At 41.0% G+C, this 25,176-nt stretch overlaps 1 protein-coding gene and 1 long non-coding RNA gene across 2 annotated transcripts; both read right to left on the bottom strand.

Annotated features, from left to right (window-relative positions):
- Positions 1-5,353: 5,353 nt before the first annotated feature.
- LOC122179010 lies at positions 5,354-9,321 on the bottom strand. The gene is made up of 2 exons (XR_006178507.1): positions 9,239-9,321; positions 5,354-5,516 (listed from the first exon to the last, which is right to left on the bottom strand). It is a non-coding gene; the product is annotated as an uncharacterized LOC122179010 (long non-coding RNA).
- Positions 9,322-20,145: 10,824 nt separating this feature from the next.
- On the bottom strand, positions 20,146-25,176 carry LOC122179225 (fatty acid-binding protein 5). The gene is made up of 4 exons (XM_042869979.1): positions 25,041-25,176; positions 22,266-22,438; positions 21,193-21,297; positions 20,146-21,048 (listed from the first exon to the last, which is right to left on the bottom strand). Exons 1-4 carry the CDS (start codon positions 25,114-25,116, stop codon positions 20,998-21,000), a joined length of 405 nt encoding a protein of 134 aa, XP_042725913.1. The 5' UTR covers positions 25,117-25,176; the 3' UTR covers positions 20,146-20,997.

The following is a 25,176-nucleotide window of genomic DNA, read 5'->3' as shown; positions in this document are numbered from 1 at the left end:
AATCTGTCTGGAATCACGGACTCACTGAAGTTTTAGCTGCCTGTGCTTCAAAATGCAGTATCAATGGAAAATGTAAGAGATAAATATGTGAGGCTTAAAATTATTTTTGTGAAGAAGGTAAACCTTATTTTCATGTCTTAAGGTTCCTCCTTTTTCTAATATTGACAGGCCAACTAAAAATGAATTGTTTCTTGGAATCAAGAGATTACATTCCAAGAAACTATTTATAACTGTGTGTATCATTGCAGATTAGGGTCCACCCTACTGGAAATAAGCTCTGCAAAAGAAGACCTGGATGTCCTGTGGACAACAGGTTGGCATGAGCCAGCAGTGTGCCCTTGTGGCCTTGAAGGCCAATGGTATCCTGGGGTGCATTAAAAAAAGCATGATCAGGCAATCGCCCCCTTCTGCCCTGCCCTGCTGAGTCCTCATATGGAGTATTGTGTCCAGTTATGGGCTCTTCAGTTCAAGAAAGACAGGGAACTTCTAGAGAGCATCCAGCGGAGAGGAAACAAAAATTATTAGGAACCTGGAACATCTCCTTTATGAGGAAAAGCTGAGATATCTGAGACCATTCAGCTTAGACAAGAGAAGACTGAGGAAGGATCTTATCAGCGCTTATGAAATATGTAACAGGTAAGAGCCAAGTGGATGGAGCATGGCAGTGCCCAGTGACAGAGCAAGGGGCAGTGGGCACCGACAGGAACACAGGAAGTTCCATCTGAATATGAGGAAAAAATTGTTTACTTTGAGGGAGATGGAGCACTGTAACAGGCTGCCCAGAGAGGTTGCAGAATTTCCTTCTCTGGAGATACTCAGAACCTGCCTGGATGCTTTCCTATGCAACCTACTCTGCTTTAGCTGGGGAGTTAGACTAGATTCAGAGGTCCCTTCCAACCCCTATGATTCTATGATTCTGTGAAATGAATAATAGAGCAACTGGTTGTCAAGAGGAAAAAAGTCAGTATTACAAGTTTCGCTAGTGCAGTGAGACCTGGGAACAGGTGAAGTCATTCTGAAGACTCAGTGAAATAACAAAGACCAGTTAAGTTAATCCACAGGACTAGAAACTGCTTATAGCCCTACAGCCTGGGTTTAGTGCTATGAATCAAGCACAGATCTGTTGTGGGGAAAGGTTACTGACATGTTATAGCAGCTCTTCTTTCATCCCTAAGCTGCCTGTCTTAGTTTTGCTCGCATTTTACACCAGAAATGAGATTACAAAAAATTACAACTGCATTTTGTATGGATTCAGAAAACCAGTGACAGCTGGAGGGCTTCATGTATGAAGAACGAGATTGAGAAGTTGCCTTTGTAGCTCTCAAACCACAGTGTCTGGAAAAGCAGTACAGACAGATTCACCTGCTCACTGCAAACATTTTGTTTTTTTTCTTATGGCAGCACCTTAAAGATGTAATTTCTCCTTGACAGGTCATGCACTAAATAAAATGCAGCTTTCAGATTAGAAGAATCTGCCCTGCCCAACTGTTGTGGAATTTATGAGGGAAGATGAAAGCTATTAGGAACAAAAGAAATATTCAAAGAAGCAAAGATTGGACTTTGAAGAAACCTTCTGGAAGTTTCACACGTGACAAACCTACATTGTAAATGACATTTTTCTTTCACAGTGGAACACACAATTCAGTAATTCAGCCCCCTCCATCCTAGCGCATTAGAAGCTAGCACTGCTTGTTCCATTCATCCAAAAGTGCACACTCTCAGAAACTGGGAACAGTGAATTTCCTAGTGGGCCACATAGTAATCTGTTTCCTTCTGAGTCTACTTAAAAGACATTAATGCACCTTCAGAGATGGTGATATTCATAAATTTAGTGTTCTCTGATGGAAAAAGGAGTCTTTACCAGCACTTACCAGAAAGCAGTTGCTGGATTGCGCAGATCATCTGAGAAAAACTGTGCCTCTTGTGCAGACCCTGAGCAGGAAACGCTATTGAGTTTTGTAATGCCTAGGTAGCACTGAGCAAGTTGCACCTGATATAAGCTCTCATGACTTATCACTTACATTATGATTGTTCCTAGCTACAAAACCTCCACTCCCTCTGGGTAAATTGTTCTGTAGGAAGAAGAGTTAAAAGCAATTGCTTCTGGGTTTAGCCCGAGGCTAGCCAGCACTATGGAAGACAATTCTTACAGAGGGTCCTACCTGCTGCCAGAATAACAATACATCAAATCTAAATGTATGCAAATGGAGTCACCATCTTGGACTTTTCAAGACCCAGCCAGAAACAAAGCTGCAGCTGACCTGATGTAGTACTGGTGATAATCCTGCTTCAGGCAGTGGTTTTGACTACACACGACCTCCTGAGGTACATTCCAGCCAACAGTTCTGTGAAGCTATGAAACATTTTTAAAAGCTTTGAATATTTAGAATGTAAGTTGGCTTGCATTTTAGTAGAATTGAGCTTGTAACTGATCCAAGAATGCTGTATTTGATGCAGTTGGTGCTATTGCACCCTTGTGTGCAGGATTTGGACATTTGCACATTGTGCTTCTATAGCTCGCCTATCCATTCCATGGATTGCTGAGGGCTTTTGATTTCAAAATAGGAAAATGGAACATCAACAAGTCAATATGATCCCTCCCATGCAAAGAGCATGCAATTAGCTTTAGTTGCTCACATGACCTGAAAACAGAGGGCTATGGTATCACAGAAGCTGGTGACAGAGGTTAAATCCTGGAGGAGAAGCTTCCAGCATTCTGCAAACAGAACAAACCATTCAAAGGACAGCAAAATAATTACTTACTTCAGATTAAATAGCCTCCTTTGCTTCATTGGATGAAAAATATTTTAAAGTGGCAAAAAATTGTAAAAACTTCATGTTTTGATTATTTTCAGAAGCCATTTCCCCTTGTCCTATCTATCTCATAGTGTAAAAGAATATCCCCACTTGGGAGGGACATTCAAGAATCATAGTGCCCAACTCCTGGCTCTGCACAAGACCACCCCAAATTCAAATCATATTTCTGAGCTCACTGTTCAAATGTTTCTTGAGCTATGGTATCTTCAGGCTGTTCCCACTGCCCTGGACAGCCTGTTCTATGTCCACCACCCTCAGGTGAAGAACCTTTTCCTCACACTCAACCTGACCCTCCTCTAATACAGTTTCATGCCACTCCCTCAGATTCTTTCTCTGCCACAGAGAGCAGAGCTGTGTTGCCCCTCCACTCCCCTCATGAGGAGATGTAGACCACCATGAAACCTCCTCTCAGCCTCCTCTTCTCAGGGCTGAATAAACCCAGGGATCTCAGCCTACCTTCATACCTTCCTTCTAGATCCTTCACTTTCATGAACTGCTCATGGCAGTGTGCGCTTGAAGCCCAGAAGGCCAACTGTGTTCTGGGCTGCATTAAAAAAGGGGTGGCCAGCAGGGAGAGGGAGGTGATTGTCCCCTTCTACTCAGCTCTTGCGAGGCCCCATCTGCAGTACTGCATCCAGGCCTGGGGCCCCCAGTATAGGAAGGATGTGGAGCTCTTGGAGAGGGTCCAGAGGAGGGCCACTAAGATGATCAAAGGGCTGGAGCACCTCTCCTGTGAGGAAAGGTTGAGGGAACTGGGCTTGTTTAGCTTGGAGAAGAGAAGGCTCCAGGGAGACCTCATTGTGGACTTCCAGTACTTGAGTAGAGTGTATAGGCAGGAGGGGGAACAGCTCTTTGCAAGGGTGGATAGTGATAGGACAAGGGGAAATGATCTTAAACTAAGACAGGAGAGATTTAGGTTAGATATTAGCAGGAAGTTTTTCACACAGAGCATGTTGACACACTGGAACAAGTTGCCCAAGGAGGTTGTGGATGCCTCATCCCTGAAGGCATTCAAGGCCAGGCTGGATGTGGCTCTGGGCACCTGATCTGGTGGTTGGTGGCTGCACACAGCAGGGGGTTGGAACTGGATGATCATTGTGGTCATTTTCAACCCAGGCCATTCTATGATTCTATGATTCTATGATTCTGTGATTCTATGATTCTATCTTTGTAACCTTCCTTTGGATGCCCTTTCATAGTTTTATGCTGTTATATTATCGCACCCAGAACTGCAGACAGGGCTAGGCAGAGGCTAGACGACATAGAGTAGAGTGGGACAATCCCTTCCCTTGCCCAGCTAGCAGTGCTGGGCCTGATGCACCCCATGGTACATTTGGCCCTTTTGTCAGCTAGGGCACAGAGCTGATTCAAATTCAACTCACCATCAATCAGAACCTCCAGCTCTCTGTTCATAGAGCTGATCTTCAGCCATTCATCCCCAGTGTCTAAATATATTCAGAGTAGCCCTGTCCCAGGAGCAGAATTTGACACTTGCTCTTGTTAAACTTCACATGCTTGTTGATTGCCCAAACCTCTAATTTGTCAAGATCTCCCTGGAAGTTCTTTCTACCCCTGAGGGGATCAACATCTCCTCCCAGTTTAGTGTTCTCCACGAACTTACTTAGTAGTCCTTCAAGTCATTTATCTTAGTCATTGATGAAAACATTAAAGAGACCTAACTCTAAAATGGAGCGCTGCAGAACCCCACCTGGTCAGCAACTGGATGTAACTCCAGTTACTATAGTCCTTTAAGACCAATCCATCATCCTTTTTGTTCATCCCTCACATTATATTTTTGTCTAGCGGTATGCTGGGCATTTTGTCCAGAAGGAAGCTTTAAGAAATAGTATTAAAAACTTCATTGAAATCAAACAAGATTACATCGTCTGTCTTCCTAGTTGGATAACCTTGTTATAAAAGTAGATCAAGTTTGTTAAGCAAGACTTTCCCCTTGTGAACCCATTTTGTCTGTAACCAATAACTGCATTTTTTTTCAGGTGTTTTTCAATAACTCCTAGAATAATCATCTCTATAATTTTGCCAGGCACCAAAATGAGACTGATGGGCTTGTAATTACTGATATTTTCTTTCATATCCTTCTTAAAAATTGAGACAAGTGCTTGCCAGCCTCCAGTTAACTGGACTTCTTCAGATTCCCAAGACAACAGAAAAATAATTCAGAGGTCTTGTAATTATATCAGTCAGCTCTTCAAGTATACTGGGATGAATCCCATTGGGCCCTATATCCAGCTGGAGTAGCAAATCCCAGACAAGTTTAGGGTTGGCTGCGAGTTTATTGTTGCTGCAGCTATAGTCCTCAAACGCAAGGCTCCAAGGGACCCAGAACCCATCACTAGTGTTGAAGACAGAGGCAAGGAAGGCATTAAACAACCAGTAAAGCTGAAGGGAAAAGCTAAAAAGATGAAAACTCACTTGGTTTTTAGGATTTGGATCTCAGGGACAAACAAGCAGAGTATGTTCGTTACCGTTAAAGTTTTAGTAAGTTTACGGACAGTAAATGTCATTTAAGGCAGAATGAATGAAGAAGGTATGAGTTTATTTAATTTTAATCCAGATTAGTGGGAGGAAGAGATGAGCATAGTTTTTAAAACACATTCATGACTTTCTTCCCTTCTCACAGCCTCTTTCCTCCTCCTATGATCCCATCCATTCAGTATGTTAAGTATTCGAGTCATCACCTGTGAGGAAGAGAAATATTATCACGGCATCTTTCAGCTGACAAGGAAAAGCATCGAGTTTACAACCAAATGTTAAAAGACACATTAGCACATGGCTTTAAGGATCTATGCATAACTAAATGTATTTGCTCAAAGCAATACAGAACATTGATGCCTGTCTTGTCTTGCTCACTCTAATATCATTTTTCTCTATTATTTATTGCTCAGCAGATGGATGGAATTAAGTCTCACTCAGTAATTGAAAGCACTTGCTCATTTGTCTGTTAAGATATTAATAATAATAATTTAGCCCTGTCACAGCCATGTACTGTAGTCCTCTTTGATTTATTTGGAGATTAATATTGTAATGAATATAATATTATAGGAATACTTTCTTCATGAATGTTTCCCATATTTATAGACTAAACTTGTACCAAGTTTTATGAAAATATCATTTCAGTTTTCCATCAGTACAACCAAACATAAATCTATCTGAAATACAACTGACTTCTAAATGAAAGAGGGAGTAGAATGAACCTGAAGAATAAATATAGCATTATCATGTGTTGTTCATGTTGATTTTTTTTTTTTCTGTTATCCAGTAGAGAGAGAAAATGTGTTGAGAGAAATGTGTTGCTTAATAGGAAAGTAACTTCCTCTTTACAGTACTTAGTTGAAAACATAAGAATCACTGGCAGTGGAATGTAGAATTGTTATTGCACACTGGATTGTTCTATTTGAAGTCATTTTTTATTTTTGTGCAATTTATTTGCTATAGGAAATATGCTAGCAATGCGTGGAGAAATCTGTATCTGACGTTATATTGGCTCTTTTTCAGTGCATGCTTCTTCTCTAAAAGCAAATCAGAAACCTGTGCACAAACTTTACGCTGTATCATTCCCCAAAGCAAGAGGGTTCCGTCAAGAGCGTTCAAAACTGAAACTCCCTTCAGGGCACAGACTAAATATTTTTCTTCTTATTGCACAGAATTTCAGTGACTTATCAATTCAATTTTTTACATACCAGTATACATCACCTATTTACAACAGGCTCAAGGATTTGTCTATCTGACAGTACACTGACTGCCCTGGGCCCCTCACTACAAGAAAGACATTGAGGCCCTGGAGCGTGTCCAGAGAAGGGCAACGAAACTGGTGAGGGGTCTGGAGCACAAGTCTTATGAGGAGCGGCTGAGGGAGCTGGGATCGTTTAGTCTGGAGAAGAGGAGGCTCAGGGGAGACCTCATTGCACTCTACAACTTCCTGAAGGGAGGTTGTGGTGCAAAAGGGTCTGGCCTCTTCTCCCAGGCAAATAGTAGGACCCGAGGAAATGGCAAGAAGTTATACCAGAGGAGGTTTAGGTTGGATATTAGGAGAAACTTTTTCTCTCAGAGGGTGGTCAGGCACTGGAATGGCTGCCCAGGGAGGTGGTGGAGTCGCCATCCCTGGCAGTGTTCAAGAGGCGCCTGGATGAGGAGCTATGAGAGATGGTTTAGTAGCTTGTGGCACTAATAGGAATGGGAGGGTGGTTGGACTGGATGATCTTGCAGGTCGTTTCCAACCTTGTGATTCTGTGATTCTGTGATTCTGTGATTCTTTGTTACTCAAATCTCCTCTAGTTTTCTACTAAATCACAATTTGATTTTCATTCTACAAGATAGATATAGATTGACTTTTTTTCCCAAATCAAGTGCTTTCAAAGAAAAAAATAATCTCATTCAACAATTATCATAAGAGGAAGTGTGAAATTTTGAAGCTAAGAAAATCCACTCTGTCTTTTCAATCCTTCTATTTATCAGGCAGCCAATCTTTCTAAGCCTCCTTTACGTGTGTCTGCTTGTACTTTTCCACACCATCTTTTTTTCCGTGTTTCTTTCTTTTTTTCACTTTCACTCATTTTCTGAAGTGTATGTTACTTGTTATTTTTTTTTTTTAATTTACTATTACGTATTATTATTATTTTCAGGGCACCAGAGCAAAAGACACCTTGTGTGACAAGTTCTTAAAAAAGCAGACATGCCTCTGGAAAACTCTATTACTGGAGATGCCAGCTAAACCCAAATTTGACCCCTGATGCCTTATTAACATCTGGTGCCATCCTCAGTATCAAACCTTTTCTGGTTCCTGCAGTAATGTCTAGACCAACACTGCTTTCACTCAATGTTGTTAATGTGTGGCTATGACATAGAATAATAGAATCATAGGACATCCCATGTGTGATAGGCGTCCCACGTGTGTTATCTCAGCATGAAAAATAATATGAAATAACAGGTTATTTAGACCTGCAGAGACTTAGGGAAGCTGCAGCCCAACCCTGGACTCAAAGCAGAAGCAGGTCTCTGTTGAGAGCAGGCAGCTTAAAGATTCACCCAGCCAAGCCAACAATAATCTTGAGGTTTGGAGACCTCATGGTTCTCTGTGCAATCTCTTACATCTTGTGGCTATCCTCAGGGAAAATATTTTTCCAATAAGGCACCCTCTTGTTTCAGTTTATGACCACTGAGCCTCATCCCACTCTGCAGATCACTATGGCGTCTGGTTCCCTTTTTTCCAATAATCTCCTGTTGGGTATCATAAGGCTGCACCTGAAGCTTCCTTTCTCCCATTTGAACAGGGTTGAGTGTGTTGGGAAGTTGCACTAGGTGTTGGATTCAGCTCACTTAAATGTCCTCTTCGAAAACTTGAGTATCTCAGAAGCGTGTTGCCCAAGGCAACCTCATCAGTGGAGGTAAAGAGAGGCATGTTCTTAGCAAAATTTCTCTTATAAATTAGGTGCTCAAGGGAGATAGAATAAACCAGCCTGTGCAAATGTCAAAGATTTCCTACTAACAAAAGAAGGAACATATATACTCAGCTTAAAGAAGCCTAGATTTGAAATGGCAGACTTCAGGCAAAACGAACCTTGCTAGTAGAGACATAGACTGTCCCCTTTTGTCTTTGGCTGCTATGTTTGTGTTACACTGGCCAAGAAACAGCATCTCTTCATTCTACTTTTTCTATCTTTTAGAAGAGAGAGCAATGACTGATCAGAGCATTTTGCCAAGGGTTTTGATTTTCATGTGTGAAAAGTACCATATGAACAGAAAGGCATTGCTCATGCCATAGGAGAATGAATTGCTGGGCAGAAATCATAATCCTTTGAAGTGGCACACCCCAGTGGTAACAGAATGCAACATTCTTTTTTTCCTTTCTTGCCTGGGAAATGTCTGTTCTGTCTGTTCTGCACAGACGACTAGCCTACAAAAATCTTTCTGTGTTGCAAAGACACTCTGAAAACATATATAAAGGCAGAAGAAAGCTGGCACCTCCTTAATCTTATCTCTCTAATTGCATCTATTATGGTTTAGGACACACCTTCATCTAAATACAGGTGAAGTTTGAAACCTTTCTGAATCAATCTGATTTTTTATTTAAATGTTGTTGTTAGAAAATGATTCAATGCTGTAATTACCTCCAGCCATAATTGATTGTTTCTGTTTACACAGCAGGTTATTAAAAAAACATTATCTGAAATTGGACTCTACCTTTAAACGCAGTTTAGATTATTGCAACAATACACAAAATATAATGTCGTAAATGTGAAACAGGTGGCTACTTAATAACAGTTAGGAACATTCAGCATCCATTCTGAACAGTCCATTGGAAACCAAGTTATCAGTCTTACACGAATGATTAATTTGACTGGTGGTGCAGCGTGCAGTATGATTAATGAGCATTATGCTGTTTTACTAAGCAATAACTCACGGCTCGGTGGTGACGTCCATCTTTATCTTTGAAACACTGTTTTACAAAAGGAGTGAGTGGTCTTTATTTCCTCCAGCATTACGTACCCTGTGACGGGAGGGGAGGCCTGATGGCGGCTGCAGCTCCTCACAGGGAGCGGGAGGGGCAGCGCTGAGCTCTGCTCTGTGTGACAGCGACAGGGCCCGAGGGAAGACAAACCATGGTCGTTATTCAGCACAGCGTATTGCAGTGCAGCAAAAGAGCAGACAGTACATGTGTGTGTGGATGCACTCTGTGGTGGTGGAGTGCTGGGATGAATTTTTTCAGGAGGAAAGAACATTTAGAAGTGGAAAGGTGCACCTGGAATTAAAAAGAAAAAAAAAAAAAAAAAAAAAAAAAAAAGATTTCACAGAGTGAAGGACAAGAAAGCTAGCAAGCACATTTTGTAACATTTGAAAATGTGAAATTTAGTTTTCAAGAGAGGTCAGTGTCTCAGGCTCCCAGAGTCAGCCAGCCGTGTGTTCTGAGTCTCACTGGGAAGCTGATTACATCCTCTCAGCTGGCATAGAGCTCATACTGCTAGACAGGAATGACTGATTAGTTTATAGACAGACAGACGGGAATGAGGGTGCAGAAAAGAGGAAGATACGTCTCACCAGTGACACAGATCACTCCATTTGAGTTTGAAAATCATCTAAATTTAACCTGAGCACTGTTCTGTTCCTTAACCATAAGTTTTTCAGGGTGGAACTCCTTCTGTGTTCTACTTCTGCACATCCTGTTTCACCCACATACTTTCTGGTATTAGATGTACTTTGTTGATCCTTCATATCACATCCAATGTATTAGTTTTCAATTTTTAGCTGAATTAAGGCATTTCAGTGAGAGACATAATTTCCTTGTACACCAAAAGTTTCGACATGAAGCTCTATGGAGCTGTTCGAGAAGTATCAGCATGATACAGCCAATTATTTTATTATCTTCATTAGATCCAGGAGCACCCATGTTTACAGTAAGTCTGTGTCCCACTTCTTGCCCCTCTCCATAAGAATAAGGAAAATATCAAGATCTCCAGGATGATATTTGAGAGTATTTTACAGTTTAGATGTGAGTACTTGTGACACCTAGTGGTCCTGGAAAAAAATGCAAATATTTTAGAGGAAAAGGAAATGGTGGGTGGATAGGGCAGAGGAAGGAGGGATCCAGTATCACCTGCTGGAAGATAGTTAATATAATATCCAGGCAAAAGATGCTGGTGAGCAAATTTCTTCCCTGGGGATGTTGCACATTTGTCTGAGGCAGAAACTCTTTGTACCAAATAACATAAGCAATGGAAAAGTTCAGCTCTACGAAAACTTCTGAGGGGGGTAAGACTGGATGGTTGTGGGTGGTTGGGTAAGATGCTTAGGCCCAAATCCTGTTTGTGACAAAGGAGATGAGCACAGAAGCTGTGGTTGATGGCATCAACTTCACATTACAGGGACAACTTAAGGACACACCTGGTATAGATCAATTCCAATGATTCATGCAATCTCACATCATGGAAGGAGGATGTTGGGGGTGCTGGGAGGAATATAGTTTAATGTGGGCTCTATACAAGATCATCCATTAAATGAAACACTTCAGCAATGTACCACCACCCAAGACTTTCCTTATATTCAACCAAAAAATGTGGATGATTCCCAGGCTGTAGATTCAGACCTTAGGTGCTCTAAACCGCTGTGTGAAGAAGCCTGTTTTAACATCCTTAACAAGATCCCTTGCATTATGTGAACTTTGTAAGAAGAAGATCAAGACAAGACACCTGTCTGATGCACATCAAGTCATGGAAAGATGCCATAACTAGGCAGCATAAAATGCGCTAGCTGATTACTTGAGAGCCTGAACCTAGAAACCCACAGCCTGCTTACTTCTGCAAAGCGTGGCTTTTCACCATTCACTCAGACTAGTGACTCAAGCATGCAAAATGTCTTGTTCCTCCTGTGTTGAAGGTTCCTAGAAGAAAAGTGATTTTGATGATGGAGATAACCACGTGATATCTTTGGGCAATTTCTAGCAGAAATCAAAACAGTCGAATGCATAATTTGCAAAACTTTCTCAGAGACAAGTAAAATAATAATAGTAGCCTGATAATTCCTATGCAGTTGTCTCTTAACTCAAAATACCCATCTGAAGGTGCTTAAATAGGGATAACATAAAACAAAGCCAGTTTATTTCATAGCTAAGCAAGTTTGCACAGCTAGATAACAGAGCTATTAAAACACCGCTTGTACATATTCATTTATATATGCATGGCTTGTATACACTTAGTGTGATTCATGAGTTGGAGTACGTGGTGTGATTCACACAGCTTCTGTGAGATTTGTCAGGTAATGAGTATGTGTGCACCTCCTACTGTAGCATGGCTTCAAGCGTTGCACTGCATGAATGTATGTCTCTGGAAGACAACAAAATACATTTGCAGTAGGCTTTGCAGCTGACTGCTTACTGCACAAACTCTGCCATCTGGTATTTCCAGGTCATGTCTGCCCCTCGTCCCTGCCTCTGTAGGAGCAGAGCAACTCAGCTGAGTGCTTCAGGTTAGCTTAGGTGAGATGTATCTGACCCCAGTGTAACACAGATGTTGTAACTCCCATCAGATGCTATGGCTACATTTCCCAATTAAAGGATAAAGCTTAAATACAAGTAACTGCAAGATTTACGTCTCCAGAAGAAGTATTAGAGCAAGACATCCTATGCCACTCCCAAAGCTACTCTCAGACTTTGCAAACAGTAATTTTCCTTGGACTGCTTAGCTTCAGTTTCTTGTCTGAGGAAGCATTGTTAGGTGTTCTTTGTAGAAAGCTGTAAGAGAAATAATAGAGAGAAATGTATTTTGTGAGACTGCTGCTACAACAATGGCAGGAAGAAAACAAATCTCCCGTGGTAACCAAGGTGTAGGCTGTATGCCATCAGTTATAGAAGTAAATACTCGTCATATGGGAAAGTAATACATCTGGTGGTGGGAGTAAAACTATTCAGGATTCAGTTAAAAATGGGAAATGGATTGATTCTGTTCACTCAGTACCAAACTCTCATTTTCCCATGTGAATGAACCCTCAGGCTTGCAGGGAAGCCAAGAAATTATGACCTGTTGGCTCAGCAGAAAATCACAGACACTTTGCAGAGAGGGCACAGCACCAGCAGTGACAAGGGCAGCCTTATCATGTGCTGTTGTGATATAACTCAAGTCCAACTACACTCTGCCTTACGTAAGTGTAGACTAAACAGAACCTGCAGAAGTAATCAGTTCGATAGTAAGATCTTAACAGTCCATGATTCTTGTCTGCAATGCAGATAGCAGATGACCAGATGGAGTTGTCTTGTATGCAAAGGCAGAGCCTGTAGGGAAGGGGAAATATAAAATGTTGAATGAGAAACTCAAGAGGTGGATTTGCCACCAAATGTTCACTTGTTAACAACAGTAAGGAAACCTTAATGTGAATGTCAGCACCCATTTCAACTTATATGATGGAGAGCAGGGCTTGCTGAACATTTATCTCAATAAAGACCAAGCAGTGGATGTTAGCACAGTGAGGCAGTGGCTGGTGAGTTTCAGCAGTGGTAGCAGAGATGTGAAAGAAAAGCCACATTCCAGACAGCGATGCAGATTTTTATGGGTGCAGCATGGAGCTGAGAATTTGCTCTGTTAAACAGTGTTATTGTGCTCTTTGTATGTGTTGTAGTTTCTATGGAAATAAATAGGAGGTATTATTTTCAGACCAACCAATGTACTTGGTACAAATACATTGACTGCTTTCACTGTATATGGTAGTCAAACATTAATTACAGCTTTCTATTCATCAATATGAAGTAACTATATAGGCATGATCAATAATATTGCATAATGCTTTATTGGTGTTTTCTTCAGAAAATGCTCCAATAAACATTAAACTAAAAAAAAGAGAGGCATTAGATCTTAAATTATTTTTCTAAATTTATATGTAATCATAACATTACTCAGTGAAATGTTATTGTAAGATGCAACTGAATATCCTCCCCAGTAATGTCTGTTGACACTACTCAAGGCCAATAAACAAAGTAAGGGAAATATTTTCTCCATGATACTGTGATTGAATAACACTCAGACATTAACATATATTTTGGTCTCTAGTGCATTTCCACACATTAGTTATAGGTTTTATTTCAAGAATAATACAATGACAGTGTAATAAAACCATACTGGTAATGGTGATTCTCATTTTTGATGTAAATATTAGCCCAATTGACCTAACAGAATAAATGAGTAAATATACAAAACTAGCAACATTTTCTTTCTGATCAAATTGTATTCCCAGTGAGCTCTATTGTTAACGTAAGTATTACAAAAAGTCAAGAAGGATGTTATAAAGAGTCAATAACATGTCTTAAAATTAAGCATTTATTCTTGGTGTCTCATTTTAGCTTTCAGTTACTAAAGCCCAATCTAAACTTACTGAAGCAGTACAAAGACTTCTGTTGGTATATAAGGCTGTCACTTCATAAGATAGCATCAGTGCCTCATTGATAAACATTCTTAGCCCTTGATCTTAGCAGGAATCCAGCTCAGAAATCCATCTCAGTATGTGTCAGCCTGAAAGCAGCAATTTACTCCTTGGTAAAATCTGTAGAATACATTATGAGACAGTGCTAATGTTCTTTTGAAACGTAAAGCAAATTGGAACAGGAGCAGAGAAATCTCTCTGCAAAATCTTGGTTTATGAAGATCATGGAAGTGGAACAAAAACTCAAGTGACAAATAAAGTTATAAGCTAGGACAAAGGGAAATTCCAGTAGACTTCTAGACAACCTCTCATACAAAGTGTGCTTTTAATCACAACAGAGAATGTCCAGCTAATCCAAAGAAGTTAGTTATCTACAAGAATGGAAGCAAAGGCTGAGAGCTTTAGTATACAGAGCTTTATCTGAGACTTTTTTAAAACATTCCAAAGGGCTTTGTACACTTTCTTTTCCAAGGATAGGTTTATGGTTCAGATTTGTGTTTGAGAAACACAAACAAGAGAAAAACCTCCAGGGAAATCTTTCTTCCCAGACTTACTATTTTACACTTGATGTATCAAAACATCTTTAACTTGTTTGGTTTTTTTTTCCATGTGTTCTTCTCCTCCACAAAGCGAGTGAGGACAAACGAGTTTAAAAATCTCTATGAAATATGTCTTGAACACTGACCACAGGAGAAGGACATCACTCAATCAAACTTAATGAGGATCACACATGTCCACCACTGAAACCCACCAAAGTCCCTGTGTATGGCATCCCTTCTTTCCAATGTGTTGACTGCACTACGCAGCTTGGTGTCATCAGCAAACCTGATCTGGGCACACTCAACCCAACTGTCTGTGTCACTGGCAAAGATTATATACAGTTCTGGTCTCAGTACCAACTCCTGAGGAACACCGCTTGTCACTAGTCTCCACCTAAACATTGGCCCATTGACTGCAACTCAGCAATTCCTTTATCCACAAAGTCTGCCATCTTTCAAATCTATATCTCTTAAATTTTTAGATTGTTTACTTCATTTGATTATCATAAACCTCTATCAGATCATAGCATCACTGTGACTATTAAAAATTAGTTCAGTAGAGAATCACTTTTTGGGAAAGCACATTTACCTTCTTTCCTGGGTCAGAGCTAAATATTGGAGAAAACTGTGCTTAATAAAATTTCAGCACAAGAGTTAGAGCAAACTACATGTGGTCTATCTGCTGTGGCAGCACATAATTACCTTTCCATATGTAGGTCTGCATATTTCTCCCAGGATTCAGCTGAGAACAGCAGAACAGTTAAACCTTTCAGTTATCTAAATCTGAGGTTGATGTTGCTCAACCATAGAGTGCATGAAAATCCAACTATCAGAATGACTACCACTGGATACCATTGCTGTACACTCAGTGTTCTTCATTCTCTCAGTGGTGAAAAACAGAAAGAGAAAGCCCATCAGCACCATGGGAAAAAAAATAAGGGGCAATAGAGAGAGAGAAAGAGAGGCTAGACAAGATGCAGCTGTATTTATTACTGTCTTTCTTAATTCCTATTCTAACATCATGCCATCTGGACATTCAGAATCAAAATCAAAAGAGACCTGATAATCCTAATAGGAAAAAAGAAGAATCTTCATGAAGAAAGCAAACATCCAGAGGGATAATGTGTAGGCTCAGATAAACATGAACTGTGCTATGGAAATACGTGACAAAGGGAAAGGACTGAGGCATCTGTGGTTTCTGTTTATAATCAATTAGCTTCCTCTCTCCTGCCACAGTTTCAGAAAAGCAGCCGTTGGTTTAGCTGCTTAAACAGGGGGACTGTATTCCATGAATTATGCAAAAAGAAAATGACTATTCAAATAATGCCACCACTAAAAATATGAAGTTTGTATTTTTATCCTGAATCTCACCGAGAGAAAAAAATAAATGTAAAAGAATAGAAACACCCCATTTTCTGTACATTATTAGTCACAATTAAACGTTGGTTGATGAAAAATTCAACATGAGCTGGCAGTGTGTCCTTGCAGCCCAGAAGGCCAACTGTATCCTGGGTTGCATCAAGAGAAGTGTGACCAGCAGGGCGAGGGAGGTGATTGTGCCCCTCTACTCTGCTCTTACGAGACCTAGCGTGGAGTACTGTGTTCAGTTCTGGAGCCCCCAAGAAGGACATGAAGTTATTGGAGCAAGTCTATTTATTATGATTTCAAATCTGCTGTTCACTGTGTATGACCATATAGCATGTCCTCAGAAGGCACCAAACCACAGCATGACATGCCCATGAGCTGTGCTGCAGCAAGCTCTCTCCCCACATCACTGTGCACCGTGAGCCCAGACTGAAATCTGTGCTTAGTCCCTTAATTTTCTGTTTGGCACTTCACTGCACAACAAAATGAACTGCACCCTTAGAGACACAAGCACTTTTTTGAAGGTAGACTAATTAATTTTGAACAAGAACTGCCAAGAGGATCAAGTTCTGTGCATGTGGGAGCAAATGACCAGTTCTAGATACGTAGTAAACATGATCCTCAGAGTAGAACATTTATCTTCTGGTGATTAATTTGAGAATGTACATCTGTGATTAATGATAAACATTTTATTTTTAACTCGTAATCATAATATTTGGGAATCAGTCAATTTTTGCAGGACATTATTTAGCTTGCACGTATTACAGTTATTACTGAAGCTTTATGTTTATTCTGAAACTACAATGGACTTCACCTGCAAATATGTCAGAGTGTAACTAAGAACATCTGATAGAGATAATTATTTTTGAAATAGTTTCACTGGAAAGGAAATTAAATTCACTCTTGGGAGTGTGGTCTCTAATAGTGCTTCCTTTTCCTCTGAAATAATAGCATAAAATAAAACCATTCTGGGAAGTGTCAACAAAATCTTAATTTGATGTATAAGGGCTGAAAAGCCAAAGCCAGAGAAGGAGAATCATGGGACAAAAATTGTTTACACAGATGCTGGACTGTCTCCAAAACAGTTCTAAATCCTACTAGGGCTGAACAATGGGACTGAAACAAGGCATCAAAGAAGAAATAATATATGTTAACTTGCTCCCATCTGCTATCACACCATGTGGGATTTTTTCCCCAACAAGTACAAGTAGTCAAGATAGTGTAAAGTTTTTCTGCTAATTGTGTAATCATGTAATCAGGGAAAGAGTCAAAAACAAAGTTTTTATCAGAGTTGGCCTGCGTTCCTGCTTTTATTTTTGTACAACAGTTTCAGGTAGAATACAAGCAGTTGCTTCATAAAAGAATAAAGATGATTTTTTTAAATGTAAAATCTGCAGGTATTTCAGCTGGAGACTAACTCCTCCACAGCCAGCACCAGCACCAGGCTGACACCCTGAGCTAACCTGAAATGGAGAACTTTACTTTCATCTTCTGACTTGAAGAAGAGCTGCTTTGAATGAATCATAGAATCATGGAATCACAGAATGGCCTGAGTTGAAAAGGACCACAATGATCATCTAGTTTGCTAGACCTGCTATGTGCAGGGTCACCAACCACCAGACCAGGCTGCCCAGAGCCACATCCAGCCTGGCCTTGAATGCCTCCAGGGATGGGGCATCCACAACCTCCTTGGGCAACCTGTTCCAGTGTGTCACCATCCTCTGTGTGAAAAACTTCCTTCTAATATCCAGTGTAAACCTCCCCTGTCTCAGTTTAAGGCCCCTTGTTCTATCACTAACCACCCTCGTAAACAGTCATTCCCTCTCCTGCTTATACACTCCCTTCAAGTACTGGAAGGCCACAGTGAGATCTCCCCAGAGCTTTCTCTTCTCCAAGCAATGAACAACTTTATGATCAGTAAAATATATTGAACATAATACTATAAAGAAACAGGTAAGAGTTTATTGTTTATACTCACTAGAATATGCTAGACTTTTGGTTATAACCTGAAAGAAATTGAGTACCTATTCAATGACTAATTTTCTTTTTGGATGTTTGTTTCACAGATAATACTGTTGAAGTAGTCACTGGCAGAGCAAAACTGTCTTCCTACACTTGACCTCCACACTTGAAAAAATAATCATTGCCTTTTTTTAGGAGAGCTGACAGCTAACAGTGGGACCATAACCTCAGAAAACTTAGATTTCCCATCACTTACTTTGTTTTGTTAAAAAAAACTTTGATCTGGAGTGCATACATATGCTAGGGAAGGGAGAGGAAAAGGGAAAGGATAGTATTAATCACAGACAGTGCAGGCAGAGTAGGATGCCATTTTGAAATAAATCTTATAAACAAGCCATAACAGGGAAATCTTTAATTGTCTGAGAATCGTATAGAGCCAGTACCCTCAGCTCAAAGCACATTACTTTTAACTCAAAGCTCATTACTTTAAGCATTCTCTTTGAGCCATTTTACTTGCAGCTTCAGTTTGCAGATGTTTTTTTTTTGTACCTCCAAAATATTTTCAAAATCCCTCACTAATATGTCGTGCCAAAACTCATCTCATTTCATAACTCTGTACCATTATAATGCAGTTCTGGATGTATAATGCACAATTTATTGTTTGTTTCTTCTCAGAAGTCTTCTTTTTAGCTATCTTATGTGATGTAGTGAACTACATAGAGTTGTGCACATCTCAGGACATCTGGTTATTTAACATTCATGAGAATATCGTATTTACAAACTTTATAAAGAGTACAACTACTGGGTTGTACTATAACAAATAGAATTTGGAAATAAATCACATTTTTAAGTCTTGAGAAGCATAAATCCGGGATGGCAGTATGATAAAATTGTTGTAACTACGTAATCTAGTCTAATACAGATGGGTTGAATATATACATGGTAGTTCCGGGTCATAGTATGTTTACGTTGAAGTCACCAGCAATAGAGGCTGAAGCTAACTTCAGAATAAAGCAAACAAATATTTGAGCTTAAGTAGGGAAATTAGTTCTGAAGAATTCTAGTTTCCTGTTGATCTATGTCTTCCAGCTGCTCAGCTTTCGTATCTGAAGTAACTTATGCGTGCTGAAAGAGTTTATAAATGTTTTTCTTCCATTTAATGTTAAACTGCGACTTCCGTGTGAAGACTTTCCATCATCGAGGCACTTTGATGGCCTATCCCCTTTATCAGGCCTCTTATTTTCATGACATTTGTAGATTTATTATTCTTGGGACCTCTAGCCTCTACTTCACATGTGGCCGAAATCAGAGGCAGGGAAACTCACACACATACACATACACAAGCCCTGTTTCCATAGGAAATCACTCTAAAAAGATAGTCTTCTGCCTTTTGTTTTACAAGAAATGATCTCACTGTAGTCAGAACGGATGTCCTATAAAAGACATTGCATGCTTTTCCCATTCAAATGAAAGATAAACAGTTAACAGCACTGAGTATGAGAAGAGTAAACAAGGAGCAGTAAGCGATAGACCAGTGACCACTGGGAAGTTTAATGGCCCACTCAAAGCAGCAGTATTCTGCTTCGTTTGGAAGGGAGGAATGGTTTTCAGATAGACTCATAGAATCAAAGAATATCCCAAGTTGGAAGAGATCCATAACGATCATCAAGTCCAACTCCTGACTCCACACAGGACCACCCAAAAATCAGACCATATGTCTGAGAGCATTGTCCAGATGCTTCTTGAAGCAAGCTCAGAGTTCATGCCACTTCCCTGAGGTCGTATCATACCACACCACAGTATGACAGAATCAGAGGGATGGAAGGGACGTCTGGAGACCAAGTCCAACCCCCCTGCCAAAGCAGGTTCCCTACAGTAGTTGGCACAGGAAGGAGCCCACATGAGTCCTGAACATCTCCAAGGAAAAAGACTCCACCACCTCCCGGGCAGCCTATTCCAATGCCCGGTCATATCATGCCATGGATTGTTGCATCTGTTTTCCTATCCCTATTTAGTCTATTCCTGATCATAAACTTATTAAGTTTCTCTTCATTTTTTTTTTTCTGTTTCTATGGCAAAATTCCCTTCCCTAGTAACAAATAGCCTTATTATATATAACAAACAAATTCTTATTGAAAATAATAAATATTCCAATGCTATGTTAAGAGTCATCTTCCCTCTTTGGTAGGATGAACACAGAGATTAGAACTTTCTTTTGTTAGGGTGAATTCAGTAATACAGTAGATACAGTGAGCAGCTAAAAAAGCCTAATAGACTTGAAGTTGGATTCTGCAATGGATTCTACAGTGACTGATGCCGCAAACTAGAAGCATACAATTACAGGATCCTCCAGACTTGAGAATTTGATAGAAATCTCCTCATTACTTGTCACTAAACAGTTTCAGACTTACAATATGCTTGTCTGGTATGACCAAACGTTATCTAAACCTTATAATTTAGTTCAATCTGACAACTCCTTGGAAGAAATGTAGTATGTAGGCTCCATTTCCCAAGCAGAATAAAATTAATATTCAAGACATTGATATTTCTGAGTATTTATTGTGGTACTTTAAAGCATATGAACTCCATTTATAGATGTTTCAAGTCAGTTCAAAAAATAAAATGAGGCTTTAAGTTTTAGGCAGTATTTCAGCAGGTTTTGGTTAAGAGTTTTTAGAAAGTTACTGGACAGGAAATACGAATTTTGCTAGGAAAACAAAGAGCACACTCAAATTAAGTCCTCCTTGAAGCAAAGTACTTATGTGTTTACTTATGTTATCATGTCTATTAGCTCACTAGTGTATATATTTTTTCAGATAAGAAATCTGTGGGTTTCAAACATGAAAAAAAAAAAAAAACCAATCCCCGAAAATACATTCCTCTATCTAAAGGCCAACAAGGTTTATCTCTTATTTATACCAGTGCATTCAATTTACTTTGTAACACGTAAGATAGAAACAACTGCAGTGCCTGAACTTTGAACGTTTTTTTTCTATTTCAGCTTTTATTACCTTAGCCATTAAAGATGAAAAGGCTGGTTAAAATTTAGTCCGCTATTAACTGTTCATTACCATTATTTGCATTATCTTGAAGGGAAGGCAATTTGCAGTAGAGCCTAAAACTGAACTGAGTTTTTATAAAACCTCACTTTAAAATTTTACTACAGCAACAACATTTGCACTTAATATATTTGAAAATTTTATTTAATAGCCTCATATGTTCAGAATAGTTACATAATAGTTACATCACGGCTTTTAAAAAGGATTGCACTCAGCTACTCAGTCCATTGAAATACTAGAAAACAGGGAAAAGGAAATCATGGAGTGTAGAGGAGCTCCGTCCACTGGACTGAGTTGTTTGTAGCAAGTTCCTACTGAATCTGAAGATGTTCTCATGCCTTCTGGTAGACTCTAACGCACTTGACACCATTCATGTCACATTCCTAGAAGATAAAGAAATGAATTCATTTGTTTGCCTTGCCTCAGTACAGAACGTAAGAAAAAAGGGCTGCAGCTCAGGATTTTTAGAGTTTTGTTTCAGGCTACTGACTGGCAGCACTCAAACCGGGCAGCAGGGCTCAACTCACCACCACCAACTGTCCATCCACAAGTTTCCGTGTGATTATGGTCTTCTTGCCATCCCATTCCTGCTCCTGGATCAATGACCCATCATCTTTTAAGCTGACAAGTGTCTGAAAAACAGAATCTAAGTGTTCATATTTTACCAACAGCATTTATTGAAGGCTGATGCTGCCCAACCTACTTTCTTCCAAAGGAAAAAATCCCACTCCATCTCACTCAGTAATAATTTTGCCATTGAAATCTACAAAGCCAGGATATTCTCTTAATTTTTTATTGATCCTCTTCTTACGTTAGCTCACTGTTCACTTCCTGCCCTGACACATTCCTGCATACAACAAACCTCTGACAGCATGCACAACTTCAATAACAAGAGCGGATGACATTCTCTGTTCATGTCTCTGTGAAAGGGCTTTGAGCTTTTGTGTAGCATTTATTCGATCTTGCAAAAATAGATGAATTGCCAGCATGTGGTTGAAGAGATGGGGAACAGTACATAGAGAGCACTCACACCAGCAGATAAAAGAGACATATTTGAGGGTTTCTTTGTGTTTAACTTCCTTTTGGGTTAACGTTCTCCCTACTCAGTGCAAAGAGATGCTTTTGTTGCCTTATGAAACTGGAGTCTAGGGACTGACATTCACTTTTATGCCTGGTGTATAGTCCCTGCACACTGAGCTAATCTCTTGTTATGCAAATAGGAGAGGTTGAACAGTCAGGTCAGCTGCAGGGCTGCACTGCCACTGATTAAACATCAATGGGATTTTTTCCATAGGCTTCCAATAAAATGGCATTTGGTTTTAAAATGGATTTAAAGGTCGGTTAGTTTTACTAACACAATGCTTGTTTAACAAATTGAAGGCAACAGTACACAAGACAAGATTAGTTTCAGCATTTTCCCTCTTTGGAAATTGCTTGATCCAGAAAAAATCAATTGATTTCAATGATACTTATAGTGACAGCTGTTCATCAAATAAAAGCACTGTTAGCAAGGATGCCAAAGCTGACTTCTAAATACTGCCTTCATCCACAAAACACCCAAAGAACTGTGTTTATTCATCAGAAAGTCCAGAATACTGACCTGAGTTTTTCTGCCATCTAATGTGTTTTCCTCAAACTTCTCGCCGATCTTGAAACTGAACTGTGAAGTTTTGAAGGTGCTTTCTGTTTTCACAGTGATTGTATCCCCCTCCTTAATGATGTAAACATCTGGTTTCGCCATGCTTCCCATTTTTCTCATGGCCATACCCACACCTACAAGGCAAGAGGCACAGTGTCACAAAGTCAGTTAAACCCTAAGGCTTATGGCCACACAGGAATTGAAATACTTAATTCCCATTTAATTAGGAGCTCAAGTATGCTTGAGAATCAAAGCTCAAGAGTCCCAAAGAAATAGGATGTTTTAAATTATCCATTGATGGGGAAGGAAAAAAGCTTGTTTGCAAGGTTATTCCTTTGCTTCCTCAAAGAGCTACAGCTAAATCTGTGTTGAGCTTTAGAGGACTCACAAATGTCCTGAAACTCAGCACTGATTTTTTTTCCAAACAGAAATAAGTATTAAACGGGAAAAGAAACACAAAAGCATCAACAAATATAAAAAAAAAATAATGTTCTGAATGCTTGGAACATTCTAAAGCATGGGTGTCCAACCTTTTGGCGTGCCTAGACTGCACTGAGTGAAAAGAAATCGTCTTGGACAGCATATAAAACATATAGTTAATGTATATAAGTAACAAAGCATTTTTTCTATTTTTTATTAAAACATAAAAAGGAGGGAAACAAGACCATAAAACAAGCGGATTGAGCATGTATGGTCTATAGAATTAATTGACAGGTGAATCCACTTGCACATCTATTTCAACGTAAAAGGCAGTCTTCAATCATGCTGTACACAATTGCAAATGTGCAGTTTTTAATAAAATGTCAGCTCTTATTTCCTGTCTCCAAAATACTGGCTTCTGAATGAGAATGCTGCTGTTACATGAAATACTGCTCACAGGCAACTTGCAGGCAAGACTTTTGGAAATGACTGGAAATTCAACACATTATGGGCATCAACTGGAGACTTGTAGTCCTCAAAATGCTCCAGCACCTAAAAGATTCCCCGTCTCAGCCTGTGTGTGTGCTTTGCTTGAGTCTTTTTGATCTGAAGGATGAAGATAGAAATAAGAGGATATTCAAGCAACAAACTGGACTCCATTGAATAGGAAAGTACAGATCTGCACCAAGTGCTGATAAGCAACCAAATGGATCAAGAAGTGCCACCAAGTGGGTGCGCAGTTAAAAGTGCTGTCATGTCCAGCTCAGCCCCATGCTGCAGTGCACAGGATGCTTGGGTGAGGGCTGAGTCCATGAAACAAAGATTACGGTTTCCTTAGGAGGTGCAAATTTAAGAAAGAAACTTCCAGCCATTGCTTCTCCAAAATCAGACAAGATTCCAGCAGTGAGCCATGAGCACGAGCCTGCAGAGCACAAGCTGGTCCTCTTGCGTTCGGGTGTTCTGGTGAAACTGCAAGGTACTGTCAAGATGACCCCCCCCCATCCCTTTGCTGTTGTCCAGTCCATGGTGAGTTACTGATCAGCTACATCTTGAAATCCAGCTACAGAGGTGGGCAGAGTTATTCTTTCCATGCAGCAAGCAGTGAAATGCAAACGTTCTTATCCTGGGAATTGTCTTCTACACTGACTGAGCAGAATCTGCAGAATCACAGCGCATCTCAGCTGGATCACGGGCAGAGCTTGCTAAGCAGTCAGCAATCTGCCCGAATTGCAGTTGTAACAAAGAAAAGCGACCGGCTTAAGATTGCGATCTAGAAGCAAGCTGACTGCTCGCTGCCTACACACAGGAGCTCTGTGAGTCACCCCACTTCATTTCTACTGTGAAGCTGCAGCACCTGCTTACCACCCCGGCATCCTTAAACACAGCTGAGTGGATCCCAGCTCAAATGTCTGAATCTCTTCCATCACAGTCTTCCGAGAGGCTCAGCCCAAAAGGTTTTCTCAGCTCACACCTACCACATGCCGACAGGCATCACATATGTGATCACAGCCGCCATCTCTTGCACACCGTAACTGTAGCGATGCCTTTTGTATTTTACAAGAAGAACACCTGACCTAAATTCCTTCCTCTCCTCCTCCAAAGAGGCTCAAAGCAAAACCTCCCCCTTCTTGAAAAAGCATCCCAGCCTTCAGCACTGAATAAACGCAGAGAACAACAGCTTCTAAGTACACAGCCACTGCAACGTCTATCACCTGTCAGCTGGGATGCTCACAGGGATGCAGGAAACTGCTCTCGATTCAGCACCGGCGTGCTGCAGAACGTACAGCAGCTCGGAGCTGCGGACAGCGCGCCGTGCGCTGTGCGCGTAGAGCAGCCCGCGGAGCGCAGCCAGCCCCGGGCACCACGTGCAGCTGATCCGCTTTGGGTCGCACCCGCCCGGCTAGAGGCGGCCCGGTTCCGCGCTCTGCCCGGCTCCGGGCGGCGCCACCTCGGCCCGCGGCCCCGCATCCCCCGCGCCGAGCCGGCCCCGCTCCGTCCGCGGCACAGCGCCAGGCAGTAATCCGGGCTCGGCAGCCGGCGGGAGGGGGAGCGGCGGGGATGTGCCTGCGGGCACCGGCACCTGCCAGCGGTGCGAAAGAAATAAGGAAAAGAAGAATTTTAAGACGAGATTTCCCACATTGTCCGACGAGGAGGAGGTGGCCGTGCCGGGATCGGAACGCGGAGCCCGCGATGCCGCACCCCGGAGCCGCCGCGGATTCCCCCCGCGGACCTTGGACAGAGCCTCGGCGGCAGCTCCGGACCGAACCGCGGGGTACCGGGCTCCCTGCCCGAGGCGGACAGCCCCCGTCTCCTTACCCAGCTCCTTCATGTACTCCTCAAAGCCCTCGCTGGAGACCAGGCACCATTTGCCTAAAAACGCGTCGATGGCCATGGCGATGGCGGCGGCTGTAGCGGCGTACCCGGGGACGCTGGGAGGCAGAAGGACGGACAG

Source organism: Lagopus leucura, unplaced genomic scaffold (genome assembly GCF_019238085.1).
Source record: "Lagopus leucura isolate 7727_CA_CO unplaced genomic scaffold, USGS_WTPT01 Super-Scaffold_100002, whole genome shotgun sequence".
Classification (NCBI taxonomy): Eukaryota; Metazoa; Chordata; class Aves; order Galliformes; family Phasianidae; genus Lagopus; species Lagopus leucura.
This window is presented reverse-complemented; position numbering and strand designations above follow the sequence as displayed.

What these genes read in the sequence shown, in the direction of transcription:
- LOC122179225 (XM_042869979.1), bottom strand. Translation starts at nt 25,116, where the DNA reads ATGGCCATCGACGCGTTTTTAGGCAAATGGTGCCTGGTCTCCAGCGAG. An exon ending in GGAGTACATGAAGGAGCTGG is followed by an intron (nt 22,439 to 25,040) that starts GTAAGGAGACGG and finishes CTTGCCTTGTAG; the next exon opens with GTGTGGGTATGGCCATGAGA. An exon ending in TAGATGGCAGAAAAACTCAG is followed by an intron (nt 21,298 to 22,265) that starts GTCAGTATTCTG and finishes TCTGTTTTTCAG; the next exon opens with ACACTTGTCAGCTTAAAAGA.